Raw genomic sequence first — 23,429 nt, 5'->3', positions numbered from 1 at the left:
CTTGTTTGTTTATTTATTTATTTAAATCATTATTTCTTTGAACCTCAATTTGCTGTTAGCATTTGCATTTAGCTGTGCAGCTCCCACTATTAATTAGCTGGAGGCCTTGGTGTGTAGGTTTAAAAGTATATTTTTGTTGCTAGTGTTTTGAATATAATCAACAACTATCCAGTGCATCACCATAACCATAAAAGCAAATGAAGATCAAAGTCTTTATGCCACTCAAATATTTAATGGCATCTTTCACTAATGTAAATTGAGACCCATGTTTTAATTATACATTGTGTCATTTCAAAGTCAAAATCAGAATGTTTTGAGTGCTGTTTCAGATTTCTTAAGCCTATCTGAATTAAACTGCACAACAGGATATGGCCATAAAATAGCTGCCGATGAATAGATCCTTCAAGCTTATTTTAGGAGACTGTTCTGAATGAGTTTACTCAGCTCATCCTTTTTCATTTCAGATACAAATATTATATTTAAGCTGAGTGTTCTTGGTTGCTAGGGCATTGAGAATAATATTTAGGATGCAGCATTTGTAAATCAAGCTGAAATAAGAATTGATAATCTAATTTTCAAAGTTTTCTGCTTTAATTCCTGCAACCTGTCAATTGTGTTGTATAGTATGATTAAAAATAACCAGCAATATTTCAGATTGCCTTGTAAGAAGAACCTAATTACTTTTTATTTTTAGCTCACTTGGAAGAAAATTGATTAAAAGAGATGTATTGTTTCAGTCTGTTGCTAATTGGTACTCTTCCTTGAGAGAGATTGCTGATGACGGTTTGAATTAGCTGCAAGTCTACTCATCAGGGTTGTAATAAAGTAATTTCCTATCACTAAGATGCTGAGAGAGCAGGTGCATTTCTGTACATAACCTAGTGATTGCTTTTATCTTGTGCACCATGTACAGGAGGATGGTTTGTGTACCAGCAAAGGAATGAGGTGCACAACAACTGTGGAATTGAGATCTATTACCAGACAGACATGCAGAACACCCATGAAAATATGTTACTGGAGCTGTTTTGTCAAATCATATCGGAGCCTTGCTTCAACACGCTGCGGACCAAAGAACAGTTAGGTAGGTCAAGTGCCTTCGGTTGTAAGATCAAAATGATGACCAGTTTAATGAGTAAGATGTTTCAATTGTATGTGGTCACTTAACAATTTATTGGAAAATCTTAGTGAATTTTTACAGTTAATTTTGTAGAAATGAACCTTTTGATTCTGTTGGCCATCCAAAGTTCTCAGTGGTTTGACAAATTATTTCAGATATATGCACAAAGGTCAGTATAATGGAATGCTAAGCACATTCTATTGTTTTGATTTCCATGCTTTTAAAACTTTCTATAGTTAAGCAATACTAACTGCTGGTAGTAGAAAATGGTGATGGTTTTAACTTTGTGCCTTTACTTTGCTCCCTAAATCAATAGCATTAATCTTATGTCCAAAGTGATTATACTGTTCCTAATTTATATGAGAGCATTTTTCCTAATAAACAGCCATTCATATTTTCTAAACCCAAGTTAATTTCATAATTACATAATGAACTGGAAAAACAATTAAGCAAGTGTAAAATAATAACGTTATTCACATATCTTTTCAGAAGCTCAATTGACGCAACATTGAATTCTGGAGCATTGTGTTGGAATTATAGTTTCAACACTTGAACTCCCCTTTAATTTTGAGCAGTTGGAGTCCAGGAAGTTAGAGAAGATGGGGAGAGAAACAGAAGTGAAGCAGGGGAGTTAAGGCAGGAAAATGATCTCAACCTGGTGGGCCTAAATCTTCCTCCTCCTAAACCCTGAAAGCCCTATCATAGTGGGGTGAGGTGGGTTAAACTTCTGTTCCCTTCACTGACAGATGCTGAAAAGGGAGGAGACAGGTTTGAGCTTGCAGTAAAGGTTTCCTTGCTCGAGTCCAGAAATTCCCTTCCCCAATGAAGGAGCTGTAAAAGGTACCAAAATCTTGCTCACCTGGCCCTAGAAGAAGCTCCTCGGGTGATGATTATTTTTTTACAAGGTGTTTGGAATATCTGGAAAATACACACTAGAATCCTCTGCGGAATTCTTTGAAGATGGACCTTCTACCTTCCCCCAAAAAGAGGAAACTGACATCAAGGAATGCCAAGTGCATTGACTCAACACTGTTCCAGCTTCAATGGAAGTTAACAAAATGTTGAGAGGCAGTTATGTCTGATAAGATGAGGTATCCCAGCCCTTAGAGCACAAGTGAACCCTATCGGGGACATCCAGACTGTGACTGAAGCTTGGATCCCCAGAGATTGGCATGGATTTTTTTTTTTAAAAACCTATCCACTTCCAGGTTGAGCATTTAATGTCACCATTTTGGGAACTTCGTTGGACATGGGTGGGAAGTGGTGTTCAAGTCTAACCCCAAACTGTTTAAAGGCCCTATTCCCTTGGGTTTCTCCCTGTCTGCACCCAACCTCCTCCTCCCCCCCCCCCCCCCCCCCCCCCCCATGAACTTCTGTACGTCTTGGGTATAATTCTCTATTTACACCTGTCTTTTTAAAGCTAAGGTATAGGAATTTATATTATATAAGGACAACCCATTTCTGAAGACAAGACTAACTGATTTGCAACTTTTTCAGGAAAGGGAACAACTGTAAAATTGAATCCTGAAAACGCTTACTAAAAGTAGAACTTGACCTGCTGACTGAAATTGCTAGCCTGATCGCACAACAGACAGCATTTCTGGGTTTTCTGCAATGCTGAACACCCCAAAGTGCATGGCTCTTGCATATGCTCAGGGGTACCAATATTAGCATGACAGGGTCTTGCACTGCTAGAAGAGGGAGGTAGCCTGAGAGTCAATGCAGACCCTTAAGGCCTGCAGCTGTGTGTTGGACTTATGAGATGGACCTTCTGACTACTGATATCCATCAGCAGATACAAGGCTCAAAATGCCTGTAAACGTCAATGGGAAGTGAAGAGGGAGTGTACCTTCCTTTCTTTAGCCTATCCCCGCACCCTCGCAGTAATTGGTTAGGGACATTTATGAATGAGAATGTATTCATCCATTTCAGGATGCAGCTCAGAAGCATATGTAACAAACTGAGGACATGTTGGCCCACACCTTCCAATCCCAGTATTGGTGAACACTCAAATGTTCGCTGCTATTGGGGGCCGCAATGGCATCCGAAGTTCTGGGGAGCACAATTATGCCCCAATCCAGAAGTTTGCCAGAAATAGCTCCGTGGGAGCCCTCATTGATGGTCCCTCTGGGATCTGTCAGCACAAACTTGTCTGTTTGAGCAGCATTAACACAGACCTTTACCTTTGATTTATTTAGAGCTCTCAGGCATAAAGCCTGCTCATGAGCACAGCCTTTTAAATCAGTGTTAGAATTAGAGCACTCCAGCATCCCTGTCACCTGTGGCCCTGCTCACTGCATGCGCCCCCCCCCCACAACTTGTGCAGTGTGTGGTGAGCAGTGCTGGGGAGAGGGGAAATCCTAGAATTAAAACTAGATGACAAATGCATTTATAAAACACTGAAAGTCACTGAACTGAAGGTGTGAAGGGGAGATGGTGTGGCATGACTGCAATTGCACCTTGGGTCTCACTACACACCTCACCATGGATTTGTGCTGCAGCCAGAAGAGGAAGTTCCTAAGGTTCTAACCCAAAAATGGAATGCTGCAGTTTTGAATGCAGTAAGTGGTATGCACTCCCGCTCTGTCACTAACTGGATGTTCTGGGCCATCCTTTCTAATAGTGCCCCACACATGCTAAAGGTTGTACCTATACTATAATGCACTGGCCAAATTCGAGCATGACAGCAAAATGTTACATTTTAACTGCAGGTGATAGCTATCAGAGTGCAATTTGTATGAAATGTAGCAAAGAAAATGAAAAGTGGAATTTTATTAAACAAATGTGTGATCCATTTTCACAGTAGAGGAAGAGGGCAAGATACTAGCAGCTAAAAGGAACTTTAAAGTATGTTAGTCAGGAACTTATTAGATTTAATATGTTTCAAAGAAAAGTTATGAACACATGACTCAACAAGTCTCCAGGACGTTTTGATTTCCATCTCATGAGATTGAAGCAAATGGTTGAAGAAGTTGCAGATACATTAGTTATAATTTTCCAAAGCTTTCTAGAATCATGAATTATGCATTTTGGATCAGAAAACCACAAATGTAATTCCATTATTTAAGAAAAGGTGGAAGGAGAAACAAGAAGCTACAGACCTGCCCGCTTAATCCTAGTTATGAAGAAGTTACTGGAATCTATCATCATGGGCAAAGTATCTAAGCAAAATAAGTATGAGCTGATCAAAGAGAGGCGTCTGACTTGATTTTTTTTTAAGGTTGGTAACGTGCTGGGAAGACGGGTGTTGTCTGTATGGATTCCAGAGGGCATTTGATAAGATTCTACATGAGATTATTAGCAAAAATTAAAAGTGCTCAATTTGGAGGTAACCTTGTGACATGGGTCGGTAACTGGTTGGAAGTTAGAGGAAAAGGGATCATACTGATTGGTGGAACGTAACAAGTGGCTCTCCCCAGGGATCTGCACTATGGCCTTAAATTTTCTCCACATTTATCAATGACTTGGATGAAGGAAGGGAGAGTTATATGTCCACTTGCAGATGATGCTGAGGAGGCAGTGTAAATAGGCTCTCTGTATACTTTTATAACTTCCTATTCCCAACTACGCTAAGTAATTGGACAGAACTGGTTGTTTCCCCTGGCTCAGAATTTAGAACACCGTATTACAACCTCAGGATAAGGAGTCGATCATTTTGAACTGAGGAGGAGAAATTTCTTCACTTGGATGGTTCTGACTCTCTCTCAGATAGATAATTCCACAGAGTGTGGTGAATACCGTTGAGCATGTTCAAGGCTGAGATGAATAGATTTTTGATTTCTCAGGGAATCGAGGAATATGGGGAGTGGCTATGAAAGTGGAGCGGAGATAGAAGATCAATCATGATCACATTGATCAGAGCAGGCACCAGGGGCTGAAAAGTGGTGGACGACTCCTATTTCTTATGCTCTTATGAAATCTCAGCATTTCTTTCTCACAAACGGGAGTGGAAATTTGGGAGTCTCTTTAAAAAGCTTTGGATGTTGGACAAATTGAAATTTAATGCTGAGATTGACCTATTTTTATTAGGTAAGTGTATCGAGAGGCATGCATCAAAGGTGGCTAAATGGAGTTCATGTACACCCAGGCCATAACTTAATATTATGATGGAATAGAACTGAGGGAATTACCTAACTCCTCTTCCTTTGTATTCCTACCCTGTTCCTTCTTTGCCACCTGACTTTGGTAACCTCTGAAAACAAATATTTGAGTCTATTGGCAACTGCAAGGGAATGTTTTAGCATGAATTATATCGTCCTTTTTATTTAATGTTGTGGAACTATTCAACCTATTTTTAATCTATGTAAGATTTGAAATTATATAAACTGTAATTGACTTTTATATCTAACAGTTATTTTTAACAATTGCACTCACTTGAAGCCTCCTTTCCCTCATGGTAGGTTACATTGTATTTAGTGGTCCACGGCGAGCAAATGGTGTACAAGGACTTCGTTTTATCATTCAGTCAGAAAGAGCACCCAGCTACCTGGAAAGCAGGGTGGAGGCTTTTTTAAAAACCATGGAAAAGCACATAGAGGAAATGACAGAGGAGGCATTTCACAAGCATGTTCAGGCCCTAGCAATAAGGCGACTTGACAAACCAAAGAAACTCTCAGCTGAGTGTGCTAAGCACTGGAGTGAAATCATCTCTCAGCAGTACAACTTTGACCGAGGTAGGCTAAAATAAATAAATGTTGTTGAGAATTTCTGAGTACTAATAATGTTGCCCTAACCCCAATACAAACTTGTTTCTTGTTTTTGGACTGAAATAATCGCACAATATAAAGCTCGGTGATTTACATGAAGTCTACATGGTTTCCTTTCTTGAAAACAAAAAGCCAAAAATTACTTATTTTGCTTTGCAATTTGAGATTTCTTCCCATGTTCCTTATTGTGCTGCAGGCAAGACTGAAGGCAGGTGCCCTTTTCTCTCGGGCCTCTGCTAATTCTTTTTGTAGCCTGTAGAAAGCGTGAAAGTGGTGTGGCATGATGGCTCATTGGGCTTTTTTGGCCTGTGATGAGATACTTGGTGGTGCTCTGCAGAAACAAAACCAAAGTTTAGGAATTATGGTCACAAATTATATTCTGTTATAGCATTGGGCCAACATTGTAATAATTATTTAGTACTACTGAAACACAGTAGTCGTTATGCCACAAGTTGATTTTTTACAATCTTAATCCGTGATTCCTGTGATGTATGCTCAATCTTGAGCTGCATGGGAGAGGCAGCACTGAATGGAGATGAACTACAATATTGGTTAAATCAGCTCAGACTCATCTTATAGCTGGCTACAATTTTGTAGAGGTGAAGAGAATGGCACCTGCTTACAAAAGAGTGCAGTGGCCCTGGAGTTAATTGCTGAAACTGTTGAGTTCACCTCTTTAAGTATCTTGGCTCCTCCTGATATGGATAAATGTACTCCTACTTGACACTAAAATGACAGCTTCGTGCTGACTTGGCAGTTGTTGGTTAGGAGCATGTCCAGGTGTTCACTTCGATGTGCTGAATTTAACCAGTTCTTACATAGCCTATAACAGAGAAATAGGTAATTTGGTCCAACTAGTTTATGCAGACATTGATGCTCAACATGATCCTTCTCCCTCATCTCTTCATCTAATCCTATCTGCATATTCTTCCATTTTTCTCACTCTGTTTATCTGGCTTCTTCATAATTTCATCTTTGCTATCCACTTCAGTACCACTTGTGATAGCACATTCCACATTTTCATTTCTCTTTTATATAAAGAGGTTTCTCCTGAAATCACTACTGCATTTATTGGTGACTATTTTACACCTTATGATATCTAATTTTGGACTCCCCAACATGTGGAAATAACTTCTTTACATCTCAAACCCTTTCATTATCTTTAAAAACCTCTCTATCAGGTCATCCCTCAGCCTTTATCGAGAAAAGAGTCTGTTTAGACTGTAAAGGCAAGTACCATAGATTGTGGTGTATAAGTCGACCTGGCATACAAGGCTTTTCTAGCATCAAAATGCATTTTTTAGGCCTATAATCGGTATATGGGTCAGTCTGCCATTTTTCAGCTAATAAATGCATGTTTAGGGCTATGCTCACATTAGTAATTGGCTTAGATTTTTCACCTGACAAATACATGTTTAGAGTTATGTTCACCTTTTCAGTCAGTGCATGCGATTATGCAGGTGGTGTGGGTCGTGTTGTGAAATGATGTGTGGGAGTTTGAGACACCCACACAGCAAGACTATGCATGGTGACTGATGAACAGAAATGATCCTCCTGCAAAAAGTTTGAAGTACGAAGTTGGGTTCAAGCTAAAAGTGATGACGTTTGCTGATTTGTCAAATAATTGCTGCAGCAAGAAAATTCTGTTAGTGAAAAACTGGTGCGAGGATGGAAAAAGGAATCCAACCTTGAAAAAAATGCAGAGAACAAATGCGCCTTGAGAACAGCGACAAGCCACTAACCTGATCTTGGGAAGTATGTATTGGAATGGATCCTCAAAAATAATCAATTTTAAATCATTGTCAGAAATGCAATGCGTATATACATACTTAAGTGGACCAAATCAAACCCTGAGTCCAGCAAAGATTTCATAGCAACAGCTAGTTAGTGTTGCTGCTTCATGGAACCAAAATGTCTAGTGTTGCAACAGAAGACCAAGATCGCTCTGAGACTACCAAAAGGTCTTGATGCCAAAATTACTGGTTTCCAGTCATTCATCAGACAGCTGCAAAAACACAAGTACCATGCGCTGATAATGCACATGTTGTCATCAGATCATTAAAAATAATGCGGTATATCCGATTCAATGAATGGAAGAGGAAGATGGTTTGTGGAGGGATAATTATGAAATGGAACGCACTATACCCGATCCGGTGTGGGATCTTTACGACGATGCCATAGCTAAAGTGACTCAGGAGGCATTTGATTGTGTCAAATGTTGTTTTGTATGTTTTTAAAATGTTATGATTGTAGTTCAAACTATCCTTAGAATTATTTCATTAAATAAAATGTGACACATTGATGTAATTTGAATTACTGGTGTTACTTTTTTCAAATTTCAAAATGGCGACCATTTACTCCAACACCATTTATGTGTCTGTGCATAAGTCAAGCCCTGTTTTTGGAAGGATTTTCCAAAGCTTCAAAGGTCAACTAATATGCCACAATCTATGGTATGGCATTTCAATTCCCCTATTGCCCTCATGAATCATTTTTGCACTTTTCCCCCAGTGCCTCAATATCCTTTCTACCAGAACTCTGCAAGTACTCCAAATATGGACCAACTAAGGCTCTATACAGTTTAACACAACTTCTGTTTTGGACCCTGTCTCCAGGAATGAACCACAGTGCTTGGTTTGCTTTTTTTTTAATGGCCTTATTAACCTGTGTTGTTTTTAGTCATTTGTATATCCATATTCTTTTGCTTCTTACCCCCTTTTTAGTCTATTACTATCCAGCAGTGTATGGCCTTATTCCTCATATCAAAATGCACCCCTCTCACACTTATCTACATTGAAATTTAATTTGTTAATTGCACACCTACTTTCCAAGTTTATTAATATTGTCTTGTATTTTGCTACGGTATTAACTATAACCCCCTCTTTTCAGCTCCACCCCCCCACCCCACCCCACAATTTGGTGACATCTGTAAATTTTGAAATTGTACTCCTGCTTTCTGAGTCCAGATTGAATAATCGTGGCTCCGGCACCAATTGCTGTGGAGCATTGCTACTTCGTCTCTTGCCAGTTTGGGTCGCTACTTGACCTACACTCCGCTCCTGGTCACCTGACTTCACAAGCTTCTTCGTTGCCTTATACTGTCAAAACATTCTGTCATTGAGAAAAGGGAAAAATTAATACGAACCTATTTTAACAAGGAAATATGTTGTGTCATTGGCTATGTAGTAATAATTGAGGTGGTTGAGTCTACATTGCAGACTGTTCTCTGTATCTAACTGATAGGAAGGATGGGTGAAACTGAAAGAGAGGAGGGAAAGGTCGTCTATGAAAATGAAAATCACAGCCCAGAGACTTCAGTAAAAATAGCTGCCAGTGTTCGTTCTGTGAAGTTGACCAAAATCTATGGTTATGATTTTTCTAAAGAAAAGGGTTAATGTGTTCTGCAATACAAATGTACTTTTGACTTCAATCTAAGTGACTGTGTAATACAGAGCAGTTTTTGGCATAATTCCATCGGACTTTCAAGTCACTGATTTTAAAAATGCCATTTCAGATCATCCGGCTAGAGCAAAATACTGTGTCAGTATCTTGAATGTTTGCTTAAACTCCTGTGGTTTGTTGTGCCTCCTTACATGGTAATAAAGTAATTATTACCACACTTAATTAGTTACTCAGTTAATCTGCATAATACATTTATAATTGGTGAGGCAGATTTTTATTGAAGCATCTATATCACTACTTTATCGTGAACAAAGCATAATTAGACTAATAGGCTGAAAATGCTTTCTGTAACATCAGAATGTTCAGATATTTGGTATTGAACATGTATAATTGAGTGCTTGTTTTATGATTACAGACAACATTGAAGTAGCACACCTGAAAACACTGACTAAAGAAGATATCATAAGTTTTTGCAAAGTAAGTTATATATTTTTATTACCAACCAGTATTGAAGAAGTGAGGACTTATAAGCACTTTATTGACATTCTCTATGCATCACAGGAGTTTGCTTCTAGTCCTGAGTTGCAAATAAAAAATAATGGCATAGTCAAGTTCTGCAAAAGTATCTAAGCCTTGTAAAGGGTGTTACAGCCTATGCTGAATAGTAGCTATAATTTGTATTAAAAAAACCTGCCTACAGATCATGAATAAATATTGTCCTAGCACTTCAGTTTGCTGTTACATGGTAGAAATACTTAATTCAGTCCATGAGAAATATGCCTGAAGCTTGATAATTCTAATGCAAATGATTAATTTGTTTTTGTGGTGGAATAATATTTATTTTAAATGGTAGGCTTTGCACACAATAGAGCAACTTGGATAATAGCCATAGTCCCATAGAAGTTTCCTTTTGCCTGATCAGCCTAAACTACAGCATTAATGTTGAAAACTTTGGAAATTAGCTGTAAAGTGGATAGAAGTATGGGATAGTAGATACATAGTTAAGGCAACATCTAACATGTTTGCCTTCTGTCGAGCAATACGTGCTGTAACACATTTACGATTAGAACTTGCCTATTAATTATACTTTTGACAGTCTTCCAAAGTCACCCTCTTCTGGCACTGTTACTTGTTGACCTCTGGGACTCCAAATTGCATCTCCAGACAAACGATGTTACATGCTATTGTCCTGTACAATACTGCCTACCCTGACGTTCCTACTATTTGTTTCCATGCCACTGCTGCTCCTGCTGAACAAAATTCCATTCTACCTTGATCCCTCTACCTGTCTTCTGCCCCCACTATACCAGCTCTTTCTGCTGCCATCCAACTCTTTTTCTGTCACAACTTTGGAGCTGGCTCCAGGGCTCCATGCCCTTGTTTTTGTTTAAACTCATCTGATAGTGCAGAAACCTGTAATTATTTGTAATAAATTCTCAGCTGAATGCTTATCTCAAATAGGTTTCACGTTCTTCCAATTGCTAGGGTAGTCCTTTTGAACATGTATAATTCTACAAGCACAACCAGACCATAAGTACCATTTCCTGGCCTAGAGGGTGGGGGATTGCTGAAAGGAAAATCTTTTAAGAACTGCCTTTCCTAATATAACTGGACTTCAAGCCTTAACCCTATGTGGCCCTAAAAACCTACTTCAAAGCTTTTGTGGGAGTATGGGAGCATTGTGAAAGCTGACTGGCATCATTTTTTAGTAATTCCACATCACTCTCTTTCCCCCACACCTTGCCTTTCCCAAACTGAACCTATTCTCAACACTCTTGGTTGTCAAGACCCTTTCCTGATTTCATACTCTGACTGTGTTGCATTTTCCCTCCTTGGTCACTCTGCAGCTTTTGACATATTCTCATTGTGCCTGCAACTGTTTCGGCTTATACTCTGGAATTGCCTCTATGAAAGACCCTGCCTCATCACCTCCATTCTCCCCAAAACCCAGCTCTTTAACATACGTTTTGGGGGTCACCCCTCCTAATATTTTCTCCTTTGTGCCTATTTTAAAAAAATTTTTTGAGGCACCTGAGGACATCCTATGCATTGCAAACGCTATGTAGAATACTGTTCTTATATTACCACCTCCTATTTCTGAGTGTCAGCTATGTTTTGAGCTGGTACACTTGCCCCTGAATCACAAGATTCCAGGTTCAAAGTCCAGGGCTCAATCAACATCACAAAAACAGATTATCTGTTCATTGTCACATTGCTGTTTGTGGGAGCTTGCTGTGTTGCAGCCTTCCTTACATTAGAACAGTGACTGCATTTCAAAAGTACTTCACGAGCTGTAAGGCACTTTTGAGACATCCAGTGATTACTTCCCAAGTATTCCCACATCCTGAGACTGGTGGTCATAACATAGCTCGGAACAGAAAACAAAATAGTAAGATATTTACAGCACATCAATAAAAGGAAGGAAGGCTGGGGATGGAATAGAACCATTAAAGGAATAGGTAGAATTATACACCAGTAACAATACAGAGATGGCAGAAATATTAAATAATAATTTTGCTTTGGTTATTTACCAGATAGATGGGACAGGTAGGCATGACAAATGATGTTATGAAAAATAATGGAATCGCAACTAAAGGAGAGAATAGAAGAACGTCTAGAAACAAAAAATATATTAAATAGTCTGCATGGATTTCAAAAGGGAAAAGCTTGCTTGTGCAACTTTATTGAATTTTTTGAGGACATAACAGAGTAGACAGTGGTAATGCAGTAGCTGTAATTTTAAAAAGGCTTTTGATAAGATGCCTCAATAGACTAATGAATAAGGTCAGAATGCGGAGTCAGATGAAAAGTCGTAGAATGGATTGCTAGCTAGCTTCAAGACAAAGCAGCAAGTGGGAGTTATTCAGTGATTCAGAAGCTGGGAAGTGGTGTTTCACAAGGATCAGTGCTGGAATCCCTGCTGTTTACAAATATACATTAATGATTTGGACTTTGATATCAAAAATACAATTTCTAAATTTGCAGATGACGCCAAATTGGAGGGGGATAATTGATACTGAGGGGGAATGTAACACTTTACAAGAGGATATTAACAAATTTGCAGAAGGGCAAGTAACTGGAAAATGAAGTTCAAAACTGATAAATGTGAGGTAGTGTGTTTTATTAAGAAGAAAAGGAAGGTCCCTTACTACTTGGAAGGCGAGTCTAGGTGGGGTCGAGAAACAAAGGGACCTTTGAATACAAATGCGTCAAATCACTAAAGGTTGCACCATAATTAGATAGCAAGGCCATTTTTTTTTAAAAAAAGCTAACCAAGCACTTGGCTATATTTCTGAAAAGAGAGAACTGAAAAGTAGGGTAGTTATTCTAAAGCTGTATCGAACCTTCTATTGCCACACCACACCAACCTCCTCCCCAGTGTTTCCACACCCTAGGAGTTCCCTCTCAACACTATCCAACCTTTCTCGTCTCCCCCGCCCCATCCCTTACTGCCCAGCACTTAACATAACCTGCAACCTGAAAGATACTTTTGTACGTCTATGGCTCTTAAAGTAAAAAGTAGACATAAAATTGATTTGTGTAGGTAAACTTAATAATTATGACTTTTAATGTTGGTGAAAATAGCCAAACCTGAAAATACCACCAACTTTCTGCCACTAATACTTTGGAGTAAAAACTCTATTTTGACTTATCGAATTCCAATGAATCAGTGAGCCAGATGACCTTCTGTTTCATCAGGAACTCAGATCCTCAGGCATTAAAAGCTCTACATTTATATGGACAGCTGCAATATGCAGTTTACCTTGTACCAAATTATAAACTGCAGTTCTCTGAAATACGTGAGCACTTTTTGAGGGTTGTTTCACTTGGCTAGATTGTAAGGTCTTCATAACACAAAAGGTGTACCACATTTCTTTTCATGCTTTAAATTAAATGCGCATGACATCTGTCATTTTGAACCATGACTACATTAGCTGCAACAGCTGTTACTTAGTGATTCCTAGTGTAAAAAGACCTCAGCAATCATTAATTCAGCACATAACCTTTGCAGCAAATTTGGTGTCTAATCTAGACATGGTTGTCGTCTAGTGTTAATATAATTTTTTGTACATTGTGTGACACTACAATATTTTTCCCAAATGATATAATGGTTTCTCATTTATTCTTATCAGGGAATGGTTTAATATGTATTCAGATGCAAATGTAACAGATTGCACATTAATGAAAGATGAAAATATAAAATATGACTCAAGCCGTTACCTAGCAACAGCAGGGATCCTTGACGCAAAATTCAGTTTGAATATACACATTCATGTCTTGGAGCTCATGAGCTTTAGTGAAAAATTAGATGATTGTGCTTGAATGTAATTCTTTGCTTTGTATGTCATCAAAGAGTAGTGTTGAGTTGTTTTGGTCATTCTGTTTTACAAGGATTAGCTTCCACAGTATCTTGTCATCAAAATGTGCCCAGTCTGAGTAATATTAACTGTTAATCTGTGTCTGCTGCTTTCGATGTCTTTTTGAATTCATTTTCAACATGCAGCATCACTTGCTCATTCCCTTTCTCTTCTTCACCCCACTCTACCTCTGCCCCCCCCACCACCCAAAAAAAATTGCTGCTGTTCAGGGCATTGCAATAAGCTCTCCCCTACAGCTGTTCTTTTTTTGCCAAGTAATGACAGAGGGAATTGATTTGCTGTTCAGAGATTCACAGCACATCACTGACTTTGTCCAGCAGTTTATCTACACCATATACTGGATTGTTGTCAGGTCTCATCACTGCAGTAAAGGAGCCAACAATCTGTATGTAGTACATGAGAATCTGCCATTTGCCACATCCACACAGGTTGTTATTTTGGACTTAACTTTGCCAGATGGCCTACAGTTCTTTCATTGACATTTCTGCAAGATGGAGAGCATGCCTGCCATTTATCCAAAAGATACTACATGTTTGTAATAACCCATCGGGCAGAATAGCAGTGGTACAGACCTCCGAGGCAGATAAAATGCAGTTAATTATGTTTGTTCCATTTGTAATTTTTCCAATGTGCAAGGAGTGCACAGATGCAGCACTAGGGTAGGTCATTAAACAATGATTCGAGCCATGGCAAAATGGCTGGAGTGCAAGATTAGTTTTTGAGTAAGTCAGAGAGCGTACTGCAGAATTTTACAGCATCTGCACCCCAATTTGTGTTGATCAGTTTAATCTCCTCAGCACCCAGGAATGCAAATAATCTCAACCTTCGTATTTTTGACAAGCCAGTCACTGATATTAGTTGAGCAGGAATTAATTGGTGCACTGATGCAAAATTTGAGGCCTCCATTGGGACAGATTACCACCTTCATTTATTCAACAGCCAAATATAAGTAGGAATTGCTACAATCCCACCAGGAATGAATTGCCAGAGGCCTAGTTCTTAGAGTGGCAATGTCACATTTATGGGCACCTTGGTAGGTACCTTTTTTGTCTACCTTTCTTGCATTTTCAACCACCCCCAACAAAAAATTGTTTAAAGACCCGCTTTCCAACCTGCAACCATGGCCTTTTACTTTTATCTTCAGTAATAATCTTGATTTGTTTGTCTAGAATGGAAAAGCCCTTTTTTTAGCTGTTTTTTCTTTGGGTGCAATCTCTCCATACAGTTTAGTTTATTTTTCCACAGTCATTAGATTTTTTTCTCCAGAATTTTAATCATGCTTTGGTGAAGTTTTATTTTTACTTGACCTCCGATACCCATCTCCCTGGCCAGTGATGACCATGTTTGTTTTTGCCATTTCAGGTTATACCCATAATTTCAGTCTCATTAAACTTTTACCTTCAACTGTCAAAGCTAATTTCCAGTTTCAAATTCTGCATTAAATGTGATGGACTTCCCAGTAACCTGTATGTGTGGCATTTATGTGACTTGCAGAAGTGTGATGGTTATTAGGAGCTCAGCCCATGCCTTTTTTTTATGTGGAAACATGTCCTGACTATGAGCATTCTTGAGGTTGTAACCAGCTCCACAAAGAGGTGCCAATTCTACAAAGGAACATGCTAACTACTTTAGATGAGTTGGGAACCAAATGTAACAGTGTACTTCCCAGACTGACCATAAAGAAAATGCACTTGTCATCTTGTTCTGAGATCAGCAAAACTCAGTAATAATTGCTGGCCTGCCCAATCTTCAGATTTGTTCAGTACCATTGGTCAGATGGCAGAGCACTTGAGACTCCCAAATAGCTTATTAACACAATGGGAGTAGCCTTTGACAAGATCCAATAGCAGTTTTATCGAGCCTTGCGCCACTTAGTGCATATCAGAGACACAACTCAGTCGGGGCTGAAAGCTAGAAAAGCTTTGTTACTTTGGTTGAGGTGACTATTCGTCTAGCCTGGTGCGTTTTCCTGTGATGGTTTAAGTACAAAAAAAAATGTAGCTTTCCCAGTATGGACCAGCTCTCTGTCTCCCTAGAGGAGAATACCCTTCTAAACTAAACTGCTTTAAATAGCACCAACAGGGCATATGATCCTTTCCAGGAATGATTCTTAAAAACTCTGCTAGATTAGAATGTTGAGAGTTGTAGCAGCAGGGACCCAAGAAAGGTTTCACCCTGAGGCCCTAGATTCGAGCCAGAACGAAGTGATCACTTAGCCCTTTCACTGTCTGTCCTCGTTAATGACTCCAAGTCTGATTCCTAACTCTTGCTAAATGCACTTAAGCCTTGTCAGCTCATTGGGTGAGATAAACTGGAAACGATGACACAGAACTGTTCTCCACTTTAATTGCATCTGGAGGAGACACTGTAATGCTGTGAACAATTGAAGAGTGTATAGAAGAGGAGTTGTTGTGCAGCTAAGTTCAGAAGCTGCTGGCGCAACAAGAAATACTATGAAACTTCGCTGAACTCTGGCTTTTTAGTCCTTCGGGTTGCTTGGGTTTGAGCATTCTGGCTTCAGGGCCCAAGTTTTGTTTTTAATATTGCATACCTTTTGATGGGTAGAAAACTATGTTCACCCAGTGTCTGGATCATGTTTAACACTACCAGATACAAGGTACATTGATTGTTATGATCCATACAATTTGCCTCAACTCCAATACAGAAGAGTGGCTTTCACTACCATAGTCTATGTTTAGTTTTCCTTCCTACACTAGCAATCCTTATGGCAGCATTGCAGATGAACAACAGGTGCTACCCTAATCTATGGCAATTAGTGAACCTGAATTCAAACAGTGATTCGGGCTGGCAATGAGATGAACTTGGGCCCTTTGGATGCAGGGTTTACCCTACTTTTTAGAGCCATTATGTTATGGGATGGAGAAGAAAAACCCTTTATGTATAATAAACAGGTGGGAATATATTATGGATGTGTTGGGTTGTGATGATGACTAGGGTTATTTATACACTTGGAACTTTAATCTACTTGCCCAAACCAACCAAAAAGGTGACACCACACGCACTCTTGTGATTCCTTCCAGCTATCTACTACATTTGTGTATTCATTCATAGGATTTGGGCCTTGCTGGCAAGGCCACGGTTTATTGCCCATCCCTAATTGCCCTAGGTGGTGGTGACACCTGAATGGCTTGCTAGGCTATCATATGGCTGTGGGTCTGGAGTCACATAGATCAAACCAGGTAAGGACTGAATGTTTCCTTTCCTAAAGGACATGAGTAAACCAGATGGATTTTTTTTTAACAACAATCCAGTAGTTTCATGGTCACTATCACTGAGACAGTTTCTTTTTTTTTAATTCCAGTGTTATTTCATTCTATTGAATTTAATTCCCCAATTGCTGTAGTGGAGTTTGAACTTGTCTACTATTATTACTGGATTGCTAGCCAAGTAACATGACCACCATGTTGCCGTACAAGCCTGTGCACGGGTATGTGTGCATATTCAAAATTGTTCTTGTGATTGAACTGAACAAAGTTCCCTCCAAGTTTCACATTATCTTGACTTGGAAATATATCACCATCCCTTCAACGTTGCTGGAAAAAAAATCGTGGAACTCCTGACCTGACAGCATTATGGAGCATCTTCATCTCACACACTGCAGAGCTTCAAGAAGGTGTTTCGTCACCACCTTAAGGGCAGTTAAGGATGGGCAGTATATTTTGGCCTTGCCAGTGATGCTCACATCCTGCAAATTAATAAATAAATAAATAAAAACTATTGTAGAAATTCTAATGATTAAGAAATTGAAATGTTGATATCTTATAATGGGCTTGCATCAGTGTTAACTAAAAAAGATTTTAAGAATCAGGGATGTTTGTTAGTGTCCAATATGCAAACAGCCTTGGCGGAAATCATGTGCTGTCAAGTATTCTTTCTTTGAGAGAAATTATCTCAATCAGTTCCAAACCCATTTTGATGACTTATCTTGGTTTCCTAGCATAGATGAATCTTTTTCACAAAGTTAAGATTCCTATTTATCATGATGTAAGTAGTCAATTAACAGCTTTTTATTTACAGGAGCTCTTGGCTGTCAATGGTTCCAGACGACGCAAAGTCTCTGTACATGTTCTGTCCCGGGATATGGATTCCTGTGAGTATCTGCAGATGTTTAATCTGACTAGTTCGTTCATTGAGCTTGAGTTCAAAATATCAGAGATTTAAGAGTATTCGATACATCAACTGCAACATTCAGATTTGTTTTTGTCTTAAAATGGCCTCCAGTTAAAATGTTTATTTGTATTACAACTTTGTCATCTGCACTGAATATTTTTAATTCGCAAGTATTTTTTAAAAAATCATTTGAATTATTGGAAATGGACAATACCAGTGAGATTATCAGTATATTGGCCATTATTCCAGGTGAGCACAATATCCTTTTAAAGGTCAGGACCTATAAATTCAGCCTATGGCAAGAGATGTTATTTGCTAAGAGCCCTTTATATCTGAATGTAATGTGGAAAGTGTTAACTTTGCTCTGACTAGGTTCATTTTTACGCCATAAAATTATCCACATGAGCATTAAATTGCTCGTCTCAGTTTGCGTAGCCAAAAGTTTAATTGATATAGGAAATTGAAAATTTTACTCTGTTTTGAGATTAGGGCAGAGCAGAAGGTGCTTTCATCTAGATTTTGGCCATGCCAAAATATTGGAAGTGCTTGAATGCTGATATTGAATTCCTGAAATGTTCCACATTTAAAGAAATTAGATAAAGAAAATGCCTTATCGGATCCATGTAGTCAGATGTCATTTCATAGCTCCTTTAATCTACCTTTTCAGCTGGTGATAAAAACATTTTAGAAATATTTTATTTTCCAAAACTCATGGAAAAGGGTTATAATAAAACTATTGAGGTAAGAGGTCAGTTTAGTTAAATTTCTTGTTTGTCAGCTATGTGTCAAACTTTTTTGGAAAAATATATTTTATTCATAAAATATCTGAAAAAGTTACAAAACATTTCAAAATGGCCATCACAAAGTGCAATCCGATTCAACTTTTCCACATAGTTCACAATGTGCTTCAATACAATCAATGAACATTACAGACATCTCAACATGGTTATTACAGACAGTCTGACAATGCAAAGGTTATTCAAGTTATTGACATGTTGCACTCTGAGGTGCTTCAATACAATTATGATACATTCAATGTGAGTCATACAGCCCGAGGGAAAACCTCAATACAAACAACATGGACACTCATACACAATTCCACTTGGTGCTTAAAGTGTCTTCTCAAGTACGCTTTTAGCTTGAAATAATGGGGTGGGCCCAATAAGTCCTAGAGATGTTTACACCTAATAATGTTTGAATGATTTGCATTCAAGATGTGTTATAGAGGGCTTGGCTCCTACAGCATTGTTTTCATAGCTCTCAAACAAGTTGGAGTGGCAGATTTTCTCAAGTGGTAAGTGATTTATTGGGCCAACAAGCCAATCCTCAGCAGAGAGAAATGAGGTAAGGGGTCAGAGATTGGCCATTACCTGCCTATTTCTCTCTGGATGATAGTCTACAGTGAAGTAGTGAGAGAGACCGAGATCTCACTTCTAAGTCCTGGTGACAGTTAATTTGGATATTACACTTTGCTGCCAATATCTAGCTAAATGATGGCATGACCCACAAAGAGACACCTCAGCTTATGGAGAATGTAGGCTAACGGAAGCAGTCAGTGGCACTGAACACAAGAGGTGCAGACACAGAATCTGTAACAAAGGCTTGGGTCCCGTGTAATATTCTCTCCATTTTCACCACCTGTGTTTTCATTTCCTGTGCTTGGGTGATTTTTTTTAGTTTCTCACTTGAAAGAAATGTACCACCTGGCTTTGAACCTCTTAGTGTCCCTATCTACAAGCTCAAAATATTTCTGCATTTTATGTGAAAACATTGAAACTAGGGGGTTAGGCAGGTCTGGACACTTCAGCTAAAATGTCCCTTTCTAAGATAAGTACCTATTTATAATTCTCCCACTACTCAACCATGTGCAGATCCCCATCTCCTGTAAACTGAAACTTATGCAGTTTTTGTGGGCAGCGTATGGATTCACTCACTATATGAATCTCACCCAATCATAGGGAAGATACCCCCCCCCCCATAGCAAAAAAAAAGTCACCTGCAACTTTGAAGTACTAATGCATGTTCAAGCTTGTGGAGCTGCATTTGTTTAAATGTATTGCTGGTTCTAATAAAATAAATCAGTTTCTGCTGCACAGGATCTTCCTGACGCAGTTCTGAAATATTTGCGGCAGCATTCATGCCCTTTTTGTTTGTCACAGATATCCTGACACTATAAAGTTGGGTTCTTTCCGATGGAATGTTGCATCTACTATTCCCATTTTAAAAGGAAAGGGGGAAGTCTCAAGGGTGTGTTTCTGTTTGAAGAAGCAGTAGAAATTATTGCACAGAAACAGGCTAATTGGCCCTTTTCACTAATGAAAATAATGGCTAATGACCTGGGGACATGGGTTCAGATCCCACCACGGCAGCTGGTGGAATTTGAATTCCGTTAATAAATCTGGAATATGAAGCTAGCCTCAGTGATGATGACCATGAAACTATTACCGATTGTCGTAAAAAACCCATCAGGTTCACTAATGTCCTTTAGGGAAGGAAATCTGCCAGCCTTGCCTGGTCTGGCCTACATGTGACTCCAGACCCACTGCCCTCTGAAATGACCTAGCAAGGTCAGTTCAAGGGCAATTAGGGATGGGCAACAAATGTTGGTTTTGCCAGCAATGCCCACATCCCATGAAAAAATAAATGAAACAACCAAACTTCAAAATCATTCATATAAATGCCAAACAAAAGCTGTTCTGGCACACATCCTTGGGGAATAACACAACACTTGCATCCCTTTTAGCATCATCCCTACTGGCTGCTTTCTTCCCCCCTGAATATATCCGTCTATCTATGTGGTTATATTTCATTTCAAGGACTGATTCAAATTACTCAGCAAGTATCGGTCCAGAGGGAATATGCAATAACATACATTTGACCATTGCGGAAATGTTGACATTGTTAATATTTTGGGATAGAAACAGAAAATGCTGGAAATTTTTCAGCAAAATGCAATGTCTGTGATAAGGGAAATAGAGTTAATGTTTCAGGTTGATGACCTTTTGTCAGAACTGATATTTTGGGGCTCTTTGGCTCCAGAGCAGTTGTATAGTTCAGCCACCTGGGAAACATGCTACTGGAAGGTACATGTCTAAATTCACAGCAACATATCCTGTCTTGCTCCCAGTATTTTGATTAAGGAATTAAGTACAAGTTAAGCAACCATTTTCTTACCTACCATACCCTCCTACAGTTTTCATTTTAAAGCATCCTGACAGAATGGTGAAAAAGCAGAATTTGTAACTGAATTAATTACAATTGGAAAAATGATACTTTTTCTCAAACCCGCAACCTCCACGACCTTGAAGGACAAGGGCAGGAGATGCATGCGAGCACTACCACCTGCAAGGTCCTCTCCAAGCCACACACCATCCTGACTTGGATCTATATCGCCTTTCCTTTGCTGTCGCTGGGTCAAAACCCTGGAACTTCCTCCCTAGCAGCACTGTGGGTGTACCTATACTGCATGGACTGCAGCGGCTCAGGAAGGCAGCTTACCACCACCTTCTCGAGGGCAATTGGAGATGGGCAGTCAATGCTGGCCTAGCCAGCAACGACCACATCCCATGAACGAATAAAAAGAAAATTGAGTTTTGTGGAGTGAAGATTGAATGTCAACCTCTGCAGATCCTGTATTGAGAACATTTTTAATAGATTTTTGCATATATTAATGATTTTGCATGGAATCCAGCATTTAATACTACGTTAAGGCAGTTGATTCATTTTTACCATATGATGCAATGATCTGTCTTTTTAGAAAAAAAATCTTTATTAAACCTGTCCCTTTAAGTGCTGATCATTTACTATGACTATTAATGTAATTCCAGGCCCTGTTGTTGAACAAGCACCATGTCAAAATGATGTCAACCTGACTCCTGCACCACCCTTGCCCCAGGTAACTGAGATTATTGATTGCATTTACTTCCTTCTCCTACTTCAGTAATACATATTGAAAGATTCCGAATTGACTAATGAATAAATATAGTTACGGTTCCTTTGGTGTTTTTGAAGTCCTAACACTAATTATTAAAAATTTGTTTATATTTGCCCATTACACTCATGGTTGTTTAAAACTGTTCAGTGCCAAAGTTACAGCATTGTCAAGCTTTGACCACTGCGAGTTTTTTTTAACAGAAACAGTGATATTGATTGGAAAGCCATGAAAATCAAAAGAGCTCAGTATATTTTACAGCAAGATTCAGATGACATTTTTTTCTACGTTAATAGGAACAGGATTAGGCCATTCAGCTGTCCAAGCTTGTTTGGCCAATTTATTAGATTATGGCTAATTGGTATAGCGACTCCATTTACCTGCCTTCTCCATATCTCTTGATAACTCGCCTAACAAAACTCTATCTTTCTCAGACCTAAAAATTCTAATTGGCTCAGCATATGCACCTTTTCTTCCGGGTGGGGGCGGGGGGTGTGTGTGTGTGTGTGTGTGTGCGTGTGTGGTGGGTGGGTGCTGTGTAAGTTCCAGCTTTTTACTACCCTTTTTGTGTGGAACACAAAACTGCTTCCTGCTTTCACTCAACTGGTCTAGATATAATTTTAAGATTATGCCTTCTAGATTTTTCCACCAAAGGAAGCAGTTTATCTCTGTATACCCTTTCAAATCTCTATTATTTTAAACTTCAATTCGATCATCCCGCAACCTTCTAAACTCAGGAATGTCAGCAGAACAATCCTTTTATTTTTCCTTCATGGTACTAGAATTACCTTCACCATAATTGTACCCTAATTTTTGCTGGTGCATAAATTACTAATTTTTTTCCCCCTCCTTTCCCAGATTGATCTCCCCCATACTGTGCAAAATCAATGGTTGAGACAGTCCAGGGACTTGCTGCCATGTTTCTAGTATTGCCACTCTGAATTGCACGATGGTTGCTTCAAAATGATGCTATCACTTGTCATTTGGATCCCTGTCTCTGGATAAATTTCCTGGCTTCAGCTTAATGTTTCACTGTAACAGTAATGTTTTGAGGAGGAGAAGGCTGTTGGCTGCTATAGTGTAAGAGACAAACTTCCCATCAGTTTCTTTACTCCTGGAACTCATCTGCTCTGAATTTTGCTTTCTAAAAGGGATTTGCTAAGGTCCTTCATATTTTTTTTTTAAAAATCTTATTTTTTGTTCCACCACTCCTAGTAATCTATTCCCTATTTCCATCATTCTCTGACTGAAAGGATTTTGTCTAAGTTTCCATTCATTTCCTAACTTTTAACTTGTTTCTTGTTTGAATCCTATGCCAACAGAAGAACTTTGGATCTAATTTCTCCATAGCCCAGAAAAAAATATTGACTACCTCCAAGTCCATCAGGCCCAGGGTGGACAATCTTTGTTCATAACTTAGCCTTCTTAAGTTCAGAAAACAACCTTGTCTCCCTACTTTGGACTATCCCCTGCTGCCCAGTAATTCTTTATCTTTCCTGTAATATAGAGACCAAAATTAAACACAGGTACAGTCCTGCCAATGCCAGAAACAACTTCAAAATTGCTTATTTACTTTCTTGACCACCTGTGAATACTGAACTGCTTTAATGACCTAATCATCAAATTCCTCTGATCTTTTACCCTGTTACCACATGTTACTGTTTGATTCTCAACTTTTACCTAATCTCATGACTTCACACTTGTGTTGAAGTCCATCCACCATTTCTGTTTATTGGCCTAACTTGTTCAGGTCCTTTGAGATA

The 23,429-nt window shown here is 38.9% G+C and overlaps 1 protein-coding gene across 2 annotated transcripts in view; it reads left to right on the top strand.

Moving 5' to 3' along the window:
• Positions 1-23,429, top strand: part of ide (insulin-degrading enzyme) — a 119,335-nt gene that overhangs the window by 89,023 nt on the left and 6,883 nt on the right. For both annotated transcript variants that reach the window (XM_078564953.1, XM_078564951.1), the window contains exons 20-24: positions 914-1,081; positions 5,518-5,790; positions 9,641-9,702; positions 17,643-17,715; positions 21,563-21,630. In XM_078564953.1, the coding sequence (XP_078421079.1) occupies positions 914-1,081; positions 5,518-5,790; positions 9,641-9,702; positions 17,643-17,715; positions 21,563-21,630 (644 nt within the window). The remainder of the gene's footprint in view (positions 1-913; positions 1,082-5,517; positions 5,791-9,640; positions 9,703-17,642; positions 17,716-21,562; positions 21,631-23,429) is intronic.

The sequence above is a fragment of the Cetorhinus maximus genome, chromosome 20, assembly GCF_964194155.1.
Source record: "Cetorhinus maximus chromosome 20, sCetMax3.hap1.1, whole genome shotgun sequence".
NCBI lineage: Eukaryota > Metazoa > Chordata > Chondrichthyes > Lamniformes > Cetorhinidae > Cetorhinus > Cetorhinus maximus.
The sequence above is the reverse complement of the archived record's forward strand: the minus strand, read 5'-3'. Positions and strand labels throughout refer to the sequence as shown.